The sequence below is a fragment of the Dipodomys merriami genome, unplaced genomic scaffold (assembly GCF_024711535.1).
Source record: "Dipodomys merriami isolate MVZ:Mamm:240054 unplaced genomic scaffold, mDipMer1.0.p SCAF_13, whole genome shotgun sequence".
NCBI lineage: Eukaryota > Metazoa > Chordata > Mammalia > Rodentia > Heteromyidae > Dipodomys > Dipodomys merriami.
In genome coordinates this window covers 23,247,634-23,264,004 of record NW_027202604.1, presented here as the reverse complement: position 1 = coordinate 23,264,004, position 16,371 = coordinate 23,247,634, and the positions used below count along the sequence as shown (strand labels likewise).

Here is a 16,371-nt window from a genome sequence, read left to right as displayed (position 1 = left end):
TTTATTGTTTGTTTCGTTTTTCACATACGCACGAAATCATTTTCTGGTTTCTGGAGTTTTATTGTTGTTGAAATTGCATAGGAGAATGTTTATTTGAGATTTCTCCATTTCTTCTCCTCTGTCTTGGCTAGTTGTGCTGGCCCCCAGTGACCAGGGTTGGGAGAAGAGGTTGTGTTGGGAAGAGAGGATGGTTGCCACAATCTAGCTAGGCCAGCCTTGGACAGCCTTTAGATTGTCATCTGAAACATGGGTAGAATTTTGCCCTCCTCAGCACTGCAGTAAGGATGGCATGAGACAATCTGTCATACCCTTAGCCTGTTGTACCCTGGCCAGATCACATTTTATTGCTTTTTGGGAGTTTCTGTTACAGTCCTCCACTCTACTAGCTTATACTATGAAAGGACTCATGAGCCTCTATTGCTTTCTCCCTTCGCCTTGTCCATTTGGAGGGAACTTGAGAAACAGGAGGTGCCAAACACACTACTGTTTTCCATACTTCTGATCCATTTGTGTGGAGTAGAAAAGAGTGGAGGGAAGGCAGGAAGCAGAGGCCTCCCTGGAAGAGGTCACAATAGGATATGCCAAGTTATTCTAATGTGAAGGATTCTTCATAGCTTATATTCTTGCTCCTCTTTTATGGTAGTTGTCATTTGCCTTTCCCTTTTAATAAGAGTCTTTTTTTTTTTTTCAGATGTCTTTAGTTTGCAGAATAAAGGATTGGCAATCATTGGTCAGTTGCTCAATTCTGTTTCATGAAAATGTGCTGGTTTGCAAAATCTACAATCCAGGAAGCCCTGCTGTAGGGAAGAGGTCCGCAGGAGGTTCTGCATCGCAGGGACTGGAGGGCAGATGCACTGGTAGCACACAGATGGAGCTATGGGAGCCTTCCCAGTGTTCCTATGGTGTCTAAAGGGGACGCAGAGTTCAGGGTGAAGGATAGGATGAGATTCATCACTTTGTCACCCTTACCTAATATAACATTTAGTACTCTGACCCTTTCATGAAATTGACTTTCACCCTGTTTTAAGTTACTGGAGTAACGTAAAGACTATTGAATCCAAAAACAAGAGGGAAAAATTGAGTATATGTAGGACATCCCAAAATAAGCATGACTGGTTTCTTGTATGTAAAAAACCATTCTCAGAAACTTTATGATAGCTTTTAAAACTATTGAGTGTTTACTTTCATGAAGATCTCTATCTGCATTGACTCAAGGCCTTCTATGCCAGGGAAGACAACAGAAAGCAGCCAAACTGGGCAGCAGAGGAAACAAAAGGATCCTAGCATCTGAGCCTGCCAGTGAAAAATGCATTGACTTGAATGCTGAATGGCCCTGCCTGTGTTTCATTTTCAGTGTACATCCTCTTCCCTGCCAGAAATGCAATATTCTAGTATACATCTTGTTCCCAGCTAAAGTAGTGCATTCAGTGGCCTTACATTTCTTGGATTCTTCCTGTGTCTTCAATGCACTTGACCCATAAAAGTAATTTGTAATGACACTCATCCTGAATGAGACAGTATATGGGGGTGTTAGGGTACGGGGTGGGAGGAGTAATTCCTGTACTTAAATTTAGATGATCCAATTTGCACAATGAGTATTGACCCACTGAAACTTGAAATCTATACATGAACAAGACACGAGTTCTGCCTCTTCCTATAGCTGTATGGGATAGCAATTCTTTAGCAAATGGCATAGTATCCAGGCATTGGTGGGTCACATCTGTGGCCTCCCTACTCAGGAAGCAGATATCAGAAGATTGTGGTTTGCAACCAACCTGGGCAGGAAAATCCATGAGACTGTTATTTCCAATTAAGCACCAAAAAGCTGGAAGTGGAAGTGTGGCTCAGGTGGTAGAGCACCAGCCTTGAGTGAAAAAGCTAAAGGACAGCTTCTAGGTCCTGAGTTCAAGCCCCAGTACCAGCAAAGGAGGGAGGGAGGGAAGGAAATAATGTATCAAGGAGAGAAACTTCTTTCCTTCAATTGTTTACATAATCTACTTAGATCTGTTCAGATATTATTTCAGCAGTAGGAATGTGAAGAGATTTAATATCTCCATGGTAGAGAAGCAGAGCTATACATCATGTGTCCTTTGCTCTTTGGAAAAACCTGACCCTCCAGTAAATGGCTTCTTTGGGTCTGGCTTGCAGTTCTTGAATAATGCAGTGCTGGGGGATTCTGACATAAGGATGCCGATGTTAACTGCGACCTGTGCTATCAGAGGCTCGAGACTTCCTAAATTTAAAGAGTAGAATAAAGTTTGATGTGTTGCCAGGGGTGTCCTTAGTTGCAATTAAACAGATCTGTAATAAAGTTAATTGAAATTGTCAAACAAATATATGCCCTTTCAGAGCTAGCTGGCAATCTCTCCTCCCCCATCCCCCCACCCCTCGTTTTGCCAAAGTACATTGTGACAAGACTAATTGTCATACCCATCGGGCTGTTAAGCCTGCTCAAAGGAATTCATGGCTTTGTTTAAAGGAAAGGACTGGCATTCACCTTACCGGTGTTGGCGTTCTGTAGGCAAGGATAAGGCATTCAGAGCCTTGTAACTCAGTGTTATAATCAAAGTTGCCTTCATAAGCAAAGAGACAAAGGCATCCTCACCTAATGTATGATTTAGGTTCTCTGGGTATCTTTGAGAATATTTCCATTGGTTGAAGCTAGGAGCTGGGAGGTTTGGAGTTTTCTTTTTGAGCTTAGCGATGTGATGGAAAGTCAGGACACCAGGTGGCATAGTAGAACCTCATTCTTCGTGCTGAGGAAGGCAGCTTGCCCATAAATCAAGAAGCAGACCCAGGATGAGAGTTGTTAAATAGTCACCACAGTGATGATGGTGATAAAATCAAAGGCCACCCCCCCTCCTTCCTCCTCCCCCCCCGCCCTCCCCATTGCTGCACTGCTTTTCCTGCAGTCCTGGAAATACAAATTGTCTTTCTACGCTCTGTGCATTTATTTACCCAATCACTCGAAAGACCTTCCTTCCTTCCTTCTTTCTCTCTTTCTTTTTCTCTCTTTCTTTCTTTTTTGTGCTGTTCCTGGGGCTTGAGTTGTGTCTGAGCGCTGACCCTGAGCTTTTGTGATCAAGGCTAGTGCTCTACCACGTAAGCCATAGCTCCATTTCCTGCTTTTTGGTGATTAATTGGAGATAAAAGTCTCATGTATTTTCCTACCCAGGCTGGCTTCAATTCACTATTGTCAGATTTCAGCTTCCTGAGTAGTTAGGATTACAAGTGTGAGCCACCAATACCCGGCCCAGAGGACATTTATTATATTAAGCTGAAGAACAGTTACTCTTCTAGGACAGGGACAAATGGGTAGGATAGACCAGACCCCTGAAATAGGTATGATATACAAGTACACAATCACAATAAACAATGTTAAATAATAAGCATGTAGGTAATTTTGGAGTAATAAGCAAGTAGTTTTGTAATGTGATATAGTCTATAAAAAAAAAAGAAAAAGAATTAGGATTAGGTTAGATCACTTTAGGCCAAGCATTGGTAGCTTTTGCCTGTAATTGTAGCTGCTCAGGAGACTGAGATTGTATGATTGCTGTCAGCCTGGGCAGGAAAGACCATTGAGAGTCTTATCTCCAATAAACCACCAAAACAGCCATATATATATATATATTTGGAGGAGATAAAGCAGCTCCAACAAGGACCTTGAGTTTCAGAACTTTGTGCCCTAAAAGGATAAAATTCACAATCGTCTCCTATACTTCTTTCCTGATCCTGTGCCTAACTTACCTTGTTAAAAATAACCAGTCAGGATAAGAATGGACCTTAAAGTCAGCAATGTTGAAGCAAAGGGTCCTGCTATGTATTTCCTAACCCAAAAGTGTCTTGGCACCAATTACAGTGATAGGTTTTCCTTTGGGGCTAGTGACCTTAAAATAAAGGCCCACATAGCATCCTGTTTTTGGAGAAGGACTCCTTACCATTTTCCCCGTGAGCTATTTTGAGCTATTATTTCATAATGACCCCCTCTACATTCTACTGCAGTTTAAAGTCAGACTTTCAAATTTGAAGGAAGTGCTCTGGGGGTCCACAGGGCACCATTGTCTCTCTCATCCATGGGAGAGCTAAAGGAAGAATTGTGGATTAGAAGAGTGGACCTCACTGTCATTCCTCAAGCATTTGCACAAAAAGGAATTGAGCTTTGGAAGAGAGGTGTAAAAACATCAAGCTGTCAATCTGATACTTAAGTGTCTTCTTCAGGTGGAAGTGTTTGTGGACCGAGGAAAGACCCTCTTCATAAGCACTGTAATTATAAGTATTCTCAGCCCAGATAGACTCAGAGTCTTGCTAGATCCCTAGGAAGAACTGGCCTGATTCCACCATAAAAGCATAGATCCTGGTGGGACTATTTCCTAGAGAAGGAAGATTGCCCCATAGAACGTGATAAATGATAGGAGAAAGCACCTTTCCTGTCCTAATATTCATATATGTGATATGCTTGTAAACAAATATATATGTGTGTGCAGATAGATATATTTGTGTGTGCTATATGTGTGTGTGTATGTTGGGGGGGTGTATGTCTGTGTCTGTGTATTTAGTAATTCTGGCAATTGAATGAACTCCACTCTCAGCTGCTCCTCACTCCTATGGTTTTTGAATCAATCATGGAAACATCTTGCCATTTCAATACCACCTTTCCTGCAATGGCCATTTGTTTCTGTAGGACTGCATGAATATAGTTACTCTGTTGTATCTACCTTGGTCACTCCACAGCCAAGGTAGTAGTGGTGTTCTGTCTCTCCTCACCTGTGTGAGTTCAAGGCTTACGACTTGGAGGTGAAAAGTCCTGTAAACCATTGGCCATCAACAGCCTTGTAAGCTATTTATTAGACTCTAAGTACTGTGTAATTGAAGCAGACTTGTCTGTAGTTGTAAAGCCTGTACATCTATGTTCTTCATCTTCTTCAGAAAGGGCTAAGTGACAATGCATCCAGAGCTGTTTATTCCAGACTCTCTCAAGTCCAACCATCCCTCTATAAATTATAAGAGCCATTATATTTTATAATGCGCATTAGTAGGTTCCCAAAGGAAAGCTTCTCTTCATCTTTGGGGGAGGGGCCCACTGGGCATGGTACTCCTTTCTTGGCATCTGGCATCCTGTTTACATTAAAAAATCACACTGCAGAGCTAGTGATGATATTTGTCAGAGAAAGGGAAAAATCAAATCTGCCCAAACTAGGATCATTTTTTATTTTCTTTTCATTCAATCTTTTGCTATATATAGTATTTGTAAGGTCCTTTAGTGAAAATATACCCTGCCTTGCTTGGGCTTGGGCTTGGGCTTGAATTTTTTGCTACTACACTTAGCCTTAAATACTTTAAAAGTCATTGTTATTTAATCATTGCATATTGTCCCATGCTTAAATGCTGCTGTCCTTCAATAGTAGCCAATGCCTCCCGCTTTGTTCTTCCTATGTGGGTAGATTCTTTGTTTCTACACTCTACTAGCAACAGCACTGCTCACCATTCTGAATTATAATCATTGCTTTGGTTCTTTGCACAGACTATGAACTCTTCTAGAGCAAAGGTCATGCCCCATTTTCCATAATCTCTTCAGTATCCATAGGCCTATGGGAACACACAGGAAATCTTGTGAAAATGACCAATCACATGCTTATTTCTTCTACGACTTCATATCACTTGCTTGGCTACACAAGATCCAGCCTCTTTCCTATTACCCTCATTGTCATCACAGAGACGATCCCAGGCTGAAATTCTCTGCAGAATGTTAGCACCAAGAAAACAGGACCTTGTAGGTTGTATTCATTGCTGTTTTTTCCATTCCAGCTCCTGGCACAGTAGAGCACAGTTTTGTTAGGTTTGTGCGTGTATTTTCCCTCTAGCTCCCAGTGGGAGAAACTAGAGCTGACTTCCCCTCTATTTCTTAGTTTTTACACTGATGCTAGCATTTTATCAGTAAGGGAGGTCAGTTGAAATCCATATGCTTTACATATTCTCCATTAAATAAGAAAATAAACAAACAAAGCTGATTGGCAGGGAATGGTATAGGCAGCTTCTATAGGAGGACTGCTGGCCTAAGGTGGATTTAAAGCCACTGGTTTGCAGTTCACTCTCAGTTCTGCTTGGGCTGGGGAAGTCCTAGCTTGTTCTTACCTATCTGTCCTTCCCCTTCCACACTTGCACCTAGGTGGTCTTTCTCTTTTGATTCAGTATCATACGATGAATCAATGCATTACGTATCTTCACCTACAGTAGCATTTGTGCTGACAAGTTTTAAGCTGGGCATCATTGGCTCATGCCTGTAATCCTGGCCTCTCAAGAGACTGAGATCTAAGGATCACAGTTTGAAGACAACCCAGGCAAGAAAGTCTGCAAGACTCTCATCTCCAATAAACTACTCAGAAAAGGCCAGAGGTGGTGCTGTGGTTCAAGTGGTAGAACACTAGCCTTGAGTAGAAGACACTGAAGGATAACACCAGGCCCTGAGTTGAAGCCCCAGGACCAGCCTCTCCTCCTCCCCTAAAAGTATTAATGTTCTACAGTTTGTCTGCTAATTATTTTTTAGTTGGACCTTTCCAGTAGTTCCCAGTAAAGATCCTTCTCATTGACCCTTCTGTATGTAGACACAATATCTTATAGTATTTAATATATTTAATATATGCCTCCCTTCGCTGGAATACGCATTCCTTAGCTGGAATGAGTCTCACCTTAGGAATTGCTTCCAACATACAACCATGTGTCTGGAGAAGACACATGGAAACTGAAAACTCAATAGGATGGCAGCTCTGGGCTACTGGTGTAGTTTTCACCAGTTAATTTCCCTGGAATTAATATGTAAAATTTTGTGCTTCTGTGCAGCTTTGCTTGAGAGAGCCTCAAACAGCTTTTTATTCCATTTTAAATCAAGGCCATCACCCAATAATTTAGTGCCATAGACACTTGAGTAGGAATGAATTGAGAGAGCTAAATCTAGCATTGCACTAGGCTGCTAAGTACATGCCATTGTTTCAGTGTAGCCGTTTATGATTATAGCTGCATTATATTTAAACTTGAGACAATTTTAAAAACTCTGAAAACATGAATATGAATTCCCCATTAATCCTAATGTGTAGAAACAACATTAAGTATATATTCTGGGGTATTTGATATATGTATATGACTGTCTGCATGTCTACTTCATTTGTGTTGGTACTGGGGCTTGAACTCAGTGCCTGGGCGATATTTCTTAGCTTTTTCTTTCAGTCAAGTCTGGCACTCTACCATTTGAACAACATACAGCTTCATGTTTGGCTTTTTACTAGTTAATTGGAGATAAGACTCTCAAGTATTTTTCTGCCTCAGCTAGCTTCAAACTGTGATCCCCAGATCTGAGACTCCTGAGTAGGCATAGTGTGTGTGTGTGTGTGTGTGTGTGTGTGTGTGTGTGTGTGTGTGTGTGTGTGTGTGTGTGTGTGTGTGTGTGTGTGTGTGTGTGTGTGTGTGTGTGTGTGTGTGTGTGTGTGTGTGTGTACGTACGTACCCATCCTGTGGCTTGACCTCAGAGCCTGGGCTCTGAGCTCCACTTCTGGCTATTTTGGTGATTATAATAGAGTCTCACACTCTTCCTTGACCATGGCTACAGACCACATTCCTCTCAACTCAGCCTCCTGAGTAGATAGGGTTACAGGCATGAACTCCCGTACCTGGTGGCCTGTCTACTTTTTAACAGTGAATTAAGTCATCATCGTGGTTGTTGTTGTCATCCTCTTCTTCCTCCTCCTCCTCTTCCTTCCTCCTTCTTCTACTCTTTCTTCTTCTCCTCTTCTTCCTCCTCTTCCTCAGCCTCATCTTTGTCCTCTTCTCTTTTTGTTGCCGAGATAGGGGATTGAATTTAGGATCTCAAACATGCTAGGCAGGAACTCTACCACTTGATTCATGCTTCCAGTCCCTTGCATTAATCTTTCTATGTATGGCATTTACCTTGTCTTTTATGTCTTATATTATTATCACTGTCTCCAATCACTAGTCTTCATTTTTAATGGATTCGTGAGTTTTCATCTTACTGACATAAAAAAGTCTATTTGCTTTATCCTCTGTTCTTGCCAGCTCAGATTTTTTTTTTACAGTTTTTAATCTATAAAATAATGCCGTGTTTAAGATATTTTCATATCAGTCTTTGCAGGGATTCTGTTTTTTTTTTCCCCTCAGTACTGACTCCTCCTAATGAGTTTACTGAGTTGAAGGTAGCTGTAGTTGTAGGGCCCTGTGTTTTGGATAATGCATCTTAGAACAACATGTTGTAGCGATTCATAGGAGCTGAGGTGAAAAGGTGCTGAGCCTCTTTGGTCTGGGAACCTAACACCTCCCAAGCTCTCACAGTGCTCTCCTTTGCCAGACTGCTCTGTGGACTGACGCTTCCTCCCCCTCTGCCGTTATACACACAGTTCCTGCTCTTGGCACTCTGTGTTACCTGATTCAGCTCCAGTACTGTTTTAGTACATGTTGCTTTTTTAAAACTCCACAAAGAACCCCATGTGTCCAATGACACTTGGATTAGTGACCCAGCCTTTGTGAGACTGCTTGAAGGAAACCAAAAATGTTTCCATTAAAATGCTCAAATTTAGAAACCTAATGGAATAGGGAATAGAAACCACCATGAAAAAAAAATGCAAATGACTGACACAGTAGGTTTTTACCATTTGTATATCCACTTTGCATGTCAGGATGACTTTCAGATACACACTTTCCAAGCCCCTTGTTCAGATCCCTTCAGGAAGTGAGGTTAGTTGGCATTCCCACTTCCTTTAAGCCTGGGTCACATTAGGTCCAGGGCAGCCCTCCTCTGTTCCAGAGACTCAGGCTGAAATGACAGTGTTGGGCTTCTGCTTATCTGCCCTGGTGCTTAGCTGAGCTCCTAATTCTACCCTGTTCCCCTGTAGTGTTTCTTGGAATGGTACTTAGAAAAACGGGGTGTCATCGGGTTGTGGAAGGGCAGATCTATAATCCCCCATCATTTGGAAGTGGCAGGGGGGAGAAAGATGAGTTTGGTCTGTGTGTAGACTTATTTGAGTGGAAAAGAAGCAACTGGTGGCAAATGCAGTGGTCTGTGACAGCCCTGGAGATTTAAGAGTACAGAAAAAGATTCTGAAATGTGCTGCATTTGTTTTACCTTTTTCTTTCTTTTCTTTTTCCTTTTCTTACTTTTTTTTTTTTGTAATTGGGCTTGAACTTGGGGCCTAGGTGCTGTCCCTGAGCTCTTTTGCTACTTGAGGCTACAACTCTACTTAGGGTGGTGGTTAATTGGAGGTAAGAGTCTCACAGACTTTCCTGGGCTGGCTTTGAATCGCTGTCTTCAGATCTCAGCCTCCTGCATAGCTAGGATTATTGGCAACTGGCTTTGTTTTACTAAAATATGGTATAGACTTTATGTATTGTGCTATTTATATGGATATGTGTATGTGTGCATGCGTGCACACATTCACGTTTATAAATAAGGCTTTTCTTGTTGCATTACCTGCTAAAATAGCTAATGAAGCTACCTAAGATCCCTTGAGCCAAAGAAAATAGATGTTTCAGTGTATGATCTTCTAGTCTGTTAGTAAATGTATGTGTTTTATGATTTTACTTTTTTCATCTAAATTATTTACCCTCATCCATTGTAAAATTATAAAACTCCACCAGCAGTAACCTTCTGCTATTTAGTTAGAAGACAACATCTCCAGGAACAAAGTTTATCACCTTGGTATTTAAAGAGAAAGCTCCTTCCTCCTGTGTTCATTGGCCAAGTCTCATCTCTAGTAGAGAATTTGCCATTTGTTTTCTCCAAGGAACACCTTGTGCTTAGGGTGCTTTGGAAATTCAATTCTCTAGCTTTTCTCACCTGTGTAGATCACACTGTGAAAGTTTCCTGGGATCCCTTAGAAGTAGCATTTGTTGCTGTCTGGGTGCTAAAAGCAGATAGGTGCCATCTGTGAAAGTTGTCTTCTGCCCCTTTTTTACCCAGAATGGACCAAATGAGACCCTTCAGAGGTGCCATTTCTGCCCAGATGCTTCACATGAACTATGTGACATGATTTATAGACCATAAACCTCCTGCTCCTGCAGGGTGCACCAAGTCAGCATTCATCTAAGAAAAGCTTGGGATATGGCAGGAAGTATGGGATAGTGATGCTTCCTGTGCCCGTCCAGAAAGATAACTTTCAGTTACCTCTACCCAGACAGGAGCTGAGCCATGCATGTCTAGGTCTGGGAGAATTCTGCCAACCATAGACCCTTTGGGTGTTTTCCATAGGTCTCCCAGCTGTTTTCAATCCTCTGAATAATTTTAGCTAAGCTAAATTATAAATTGTATTAAGGAGGTTTGTTCCAGCATTCATATTTATTAGATTTTAAGATTTAATGACCATATGGGCCTAAAACAAATCTTTGATTTCTTTTTTTTTTTAAAGCAGTCAAGTGGATGCTCTTGATTTTGACTATTTAAATATTAATTTGTGGTCATAACCTACTTTTGGCTCCTGTAAAAGGTGTGGCTTTTAAAAAATGATGGTTTTCAGCAACTCACAAGGAAAGAGGAACCAATGTCGCCTTGAATTAAAAGAAAAAATTCTTACTGTTGGTAGAGTATAGCTCTGTTACTTGAGACTTCTTGAATGTTCCATGGACCACTTCCTGAGGAAACAAATTGTCCTGTATCTTTCAGACTGGATTTGTATAATAGATAGTCCGAGGGCCATTAATTAATTAATTTTTATTTTAAAATCTGTACTTTCTGCTTTAGTGAGATGTCAATGTGGTGTTCTTGCAGAAGTATTCTTAATAAGGCTAAAGTATCTGTTATCAGTCTTGTGAGGATGTTCATGGAAGGCAAAAGCTGGGTGTGTGTTTGAGTGTGTCTAACACCTGTCTTCTACAGTAACTGCCCTTCTATGGCATGCTGTTCCCACTCAGCATTATGTCTTGGAGGCCATCCATGTTGTTACCTGTAGAGTGTGCTCATTGCTATTAACCTCTGCAGAGTGCTTTGTAGCTTGGCTACTCCATAGTTTATTTAGAACTTATAGTAGTGTCCAGCTTTCCTTTCTTCCCACAGTGCTGAAGTGAACATTCTTGTGACCACCTTCTTCCTTCACGAGAGTGTGCAAGTGTTTGTGATAGAGAATGAAAAGTGCCCTTTATGTTCATCTCAATGGACAGGAATTTAAGACTGGCCAGAGGGGAATCTTATATAATTGCAGAATATGAATTGAAACAATTTCCCCTGATTCCACTTAGCTAACTGGAGATTCTTTATGAATTTTTGGAGATCACTGGGATTCTGGAAAAATCAAGTTCTTAGGATCAGTAAAAGTGAAAAAGTAATAGTAAAAAGTAACAGTGAAATCTTGCTTATTCCATGTGGGATCATCTGAATTGAACCACATAACAATGTGTAAGTTGAAGTATATACAGTGACACACACTTGCATAACTCAACATCAATTCCTTAAGGAATGAAAGAATAAAAGTACCTAAGAATTATTTTTAAGGCTGAAGACTTATTAAAATTGTCCAGTCCCTTCTTACCTATAAGTAAAGCTTTCTAAGTCTTTATGTCTTTATATGCTAATGTCCTTAGAAAATGGAATTTCCCTCACTAGAGCCAGATAACCCTACCTCCTTCATTTCTGAATGATGTCATTCAACCAAGGATGGTGACATAGGTGGACATTAGAATTGGGCCAGGTCGGAGGCTTTTATTTTATTATGTTTCCAATCTTATGAAGTAAGCCTTCTTCTTTTCATTTCATCAGAAACTGAAGCACAGAGGGCTCCAAAGTGGCATGCTGAAGATCGTCTGGGTTTGCCTGACTTGAAAGGGAAATATTCTTTCTACTCTATCACAGTCCCTTGAATACAGTCCTCAGGAGACCCCTTCCACCTAGGTCCACAGGAACATTTATTTAATGCTGCAGCTTCCTGGAGCTCTGAGGATGGAACCTGAGACTCTGCATTTTTAACAAGATTCTGATGATTCCTTATGCATTCTGAAGTCTGAGAGCCACTCTGGCAGACTGAGGCAACCTCCTTTGGTAATGTGAGGAGCCTTGTCATCAAGTGCCCCAATGCCTCTTAGGGATCAGGCAGTCTTGTCATGCCTCACTTGCAGCAGGCACATTAGCATTGCTCTTCTGGGTGGCTTCCTCCTTCCTCCCCCACTTCCAGTGCCTGGGATTATTTGCGCTGACTTAGCAGGGCTCGCGGTTTGACAAGTCACTTCCCAAAGAGTTGAAATCATGTTCTATCAGAATCACTTGCAAAAGCAGGTTGAAGTTTCTAGTGCAGAAGTATCGCATCTCAAGTGTCTGTCTCTTTGGCACCCTGTACAGATGGAATCTGCATCTTGTAATCTAACCCCTGTTCAAACCGAAATAACACAACAACAACAATAATAATAAAAAAAGAGCAGCTCGTAGAAAACAATTTACTTTTGAAACACCCCTCTGGGCTTTATTTTCCTTTCTCACCTCTCTTTCCCACCCCTCCCCACTCCCATGAAAGATTCCCTCATAAAACGGCCCCTGGTTGCCGCTTGCTTCCTAGAAGTGAGGAGTTCCCTGGGCCCTCATTCAGCTCCACCCCCTCACTGTGGACAGCCAGCCAGGTTCAGTGACCATCATTGCTTGCTTTGACTTTCTCTTTTCTCCCTCATTATCTTGTTTCTCAGCTCTGTGAAAGATTGTCTTTTTATTCCTACACAACATGTTTTCTCCAGAGAGTCTAGTCTGAGCCCTAGTCCTTTTCAGTGAGCTGAGTATGAGGTCGCCCATGACTGACAGGCATCGATCTGTTGAGGTGCTGTGATCTGGAGGGGAATCTTAGATCAACTTGGTCTCCTTGGACTCCTGTTACTAGTTCATCTTCCTTCCTGGCAAAAGAGCATCTGTCTTTGTTTTGGTGTTGAGCTCATCCAAGTAAAGAAGGCATTTTCTCTTCTGAAAGGAAGAGAGAGAGAGAGAGAGAGAGAGAGAGAGAGAGAGAGAGAGAGAGAGAGAGAGAGAATAAAAAAAGACAGAAAAGGAAAACATTTTAATTTTAACCATGCACTCCTTCCTCTGTCCTGATTGGTCCACTTCAATTGACAAGTGGATCGCGAGGAAAGGAAATATCCTAGACTTAATTGTAAGTTAAGTCTCTCTTAATCCAGAAGAGCATTTGAGATTCTGTCCAAGTGTTCAATTTCCCAGGCCGCTGAGGTCTGTGAATTTCTTTTTCCCAGCCTCCAGGCTGCTGCAGTACAAGTCAGCATAGCTAATGCAGATAGATCTTCTGCCTCTCGCTCTCCTCCTCCCTCTGCTTTGATTCGATATGAACAGCCCCGGTAACTCCGATGCTGGGGAGAAATCTGACAGAACTCTGCAGATGCCTAGGTGGCCATGAAACACCTGGGGATTGTTCTTTAAGAAAAAGGTAACATTTATATGCTAATGATTTCTCCCCCCCTCCTTCCTTCCCTCCCCCCTCTCTCCTTGTTTGCATTTTTTTTCTCTCTCTCCAGGGCTACCAGTTCCGAAGAAGAGCCCAAAGTCGGTAAGGACTTGTCACTTACTTGATGGTTGTTTGTGGGTGGGGGTCACTGGTGGTGGTGGGAGGGTTCGCTAAAAGGTTCCACTTCACTAAATGTGACTGAATGGTGGAGGGTGGGGGAACAGGAGCTGGGGCTCATTTTATTAAGTTCTGGGGAATCTGTTTGGTCTAGATGGTATTGGGGCTTGTCTTTTAACTATGTAGGGATTTGGGGGTAGGTTTCAGGAACTAGGATAAAGAATGCATGTTGAATGTCTTCTCTATGCAAATATATCACAACTCTCCTTCAGGTGAATGAGTTTCTTAGCTGTTTTAACTTGATACAAATGCTATTGTTTCCTTTGGGGAGGGGGAGAAAAAACAAAAAAGGCTCCACCTGCTTCCCAGAGTAGCTAGCTTAGCTCTCAACTGGTGTTCACAGCGGTTCGCATGGCTACTCATTCTCTTCCTGAGATTTCTTATGTGTTGGATGTTAAATTATTTACCAAATCAAAAGCCTGTGGGTTTTGGAAACAGTGGCCATTGCCCTGTTACGGATGCACGCTAAGGAAGAGCAGTGCTCACTGTCCAGCACTGAGAATAAGACATTTTCTTGCTATGGGAATGTTCTTTGTTGTTTTGCTGGGTTTAGCAGCATTATGCTGCAGGTATGGGATTCTTAAAAAAAAAAAAAATCAATGTGCTGCTGTCCTTTCTAATCTGGTTTCCCTGAAGATACATTACCGAGTTGACGTGTTGGCTAATAGCTTAAAGGGTATAGTGTTTTGTTTGGTGGTATGAGCTCTGGCTCTCAGGGCACTAAGAGCAGATTAAAATGCTACTTAAAAAAAAAAAGAACAACTCAGAATCTGGAACTGCGATGCCTGTGAAATTGATGTGGGCAGAAAAGGCTTCCCAATTCGTTGGTATTAGGACAAAGAAAAGGGGGCTCCATGTGACTTAGATGGTCTAGGGGAGGGAAAGATCACAGTGTGGTGCCACCTAGAAAAGGAAGACCTTAAAAACTTCGCAGCTTAGGGCGCTGTCACAGAACACCCCACACACACACACACACACTTATCTACAAGCATGGCAGCACAGGCAGAAGTTTAAGGAGCTGAGGGGAAGGGAGGGAGGGGGCAGTAGTGGAGCTTCTTGCATTCAAAGCTTCACTTCTAAGTTCTCTCCAAAGAGGAAAGCCTGCAGTAACTGGTGTGATCACCATGGCATAGCACCATGGTGACAGGGACACTGACTTCAGGGCTGCTTTCCTTGTCAGCTTGAGTTAATGTCCAGGCAGGAAAGTGCCGGTTGGTATCCACATTGGAATCCCAAAGTGGACACATGTGCGCATGTGTATTTCCCCATCCCCTGGGTCATAGAAACCCATTCAGCCTTCAGAAAAACAGAAGTATGTGTGGAAGAGCTTGAGTTAGGGTGCTCCATCCCTTTTCCTCCCCCATCCCTAGCCATGCTGTATTGATATTTTACATACCTCAAGGGGCACCGAGTCTTGACAGGGAAATTCTAGGAAGACAGAGCAAGTTGTGCACTGGAAGCATGGCATCAGGTGAATTTACCATACCAAGGGATTTCTGCAATCCACTTGCGTGCCATCTTCTGCAGCCTGTTTTAGAAATGACCTGGTAAAATAAAAAGGTACCAAACAAGTACAGAGCCTGGGTGCACCAAGTCAGTTACAAGAATTCCCTCTGACAGTTGATTTTTTTTTTTTTTTAGTAGAAGCCGTGTCATTAGTAAGTAGCAAGCCAATTACTCTGATTGTATTCTTAGGGAGAGAAAGAGAGAGACCAGAGACCACTCCTAACTGCTTTGCCCACAGTCTGTTGGCTCTTAATTACCACAAGCTAAGAGGGTGGTTTGTTTCTGGGGCTCCATAAGAACACCTGCCCCCACTCACCACGCCCAGTGTGGGGCTTGTCCTCACCAGGTTCCTGAGCCAGGATGGGGGTGATGGTTTGCAGGGCATGGCTGGCACTCGCACAGGTGCCGCACACAGTTTGAGGGCTGTTGGCCAAGGGCCGCCGTTGGCAGCCTCTGTGATCAGGGCAGTTCTGTACAGGTGGGTTGAAAGCTTTTCTCTTTCCCAGTTTGCATTTGGATGATGTCCTGCCAGAGAGACTGATGATTATGAGATGTCTGGGGGTAGGAGGGAATTTGTAGGGAAACTGGATATTCTGGAACCAATGAGCTACTCAGGTTATGGCAGTGGGTCAGTTCTGCATGCTGCATAATTAAAGGCATCTGATGGTGCCTGGGTGTGACTCATATAGATTTCCCAATAGCCCTGTGAATACAGTGTCTAAATGTAGTCTTGATTTTTTTTTTCAGGGCGGGGAGGTTGTTTCTCTTTGAAAGTTCCCCAATGTGATTGGTTTCCTTTTGCATTCTTACACCTTTTTTAATTTTTTAAAAAAATAATTAGGTCATTGAGTTTTTATGACAACTGTAGGGCTTACCTTTTTAATCTTGTTTCACCTTTCGGATAGTCCCCATAGCTTTACTCTTAGTGAGCAATTTCACCTACTAGATTTAGTTTAAATGTTGAATTTATGGTTTATGTACTCACTGGGGACAATGGTAGTGTCTTAATGAAGTTTTCTTAATTTAATATCTGGACTTCTATAACATGAGGGATTTTTCTGCCAAATGGCCAAGACAGAAATAAGACATATTTGCTGTCAGATTTTAGATCTCTCTGGAAAATTAATGCCATGGCCCAACTTAATCATCTTGACTGGAAGTTGACTTAACTGAGACTCTCAGTTTAAATGACACACAAACACCCCATCTTATATATGGATGGAAAATGAAAACTCTACACTTTACACCTAATCCTGAATTTGAA

The 16,371-nt window shown here is 42.1% G+C and overlaps 1 protein-coding gene across 21 annotated transcripts in view; it reads left to right on the top strand.

Moving 5' to 3' along the window:
• The window catches only part of Magi1 (membrane associated guanylate kinase, WW and PDZ domain containing 1), a 551,837-nt gene that overhangs the window by 492,557 nt on the left and 42,909 nt on the right, over nt 1–16,371 (top strand). For all 21 annotated transcript variants that reach the window (XM_070018902.1, XM_070018908.1, XM_070018909.1 and 18 more), the window contains one exon: nt 13,495–13,526. In XM_070018902.1, coding sequence (XP_069875003.1) covers nt 13,495–13,526 — 32 coding nt within the window. The remainder of the gene's footprint in view (nt 1–13,494; nt 13,527–16,371) is intronic.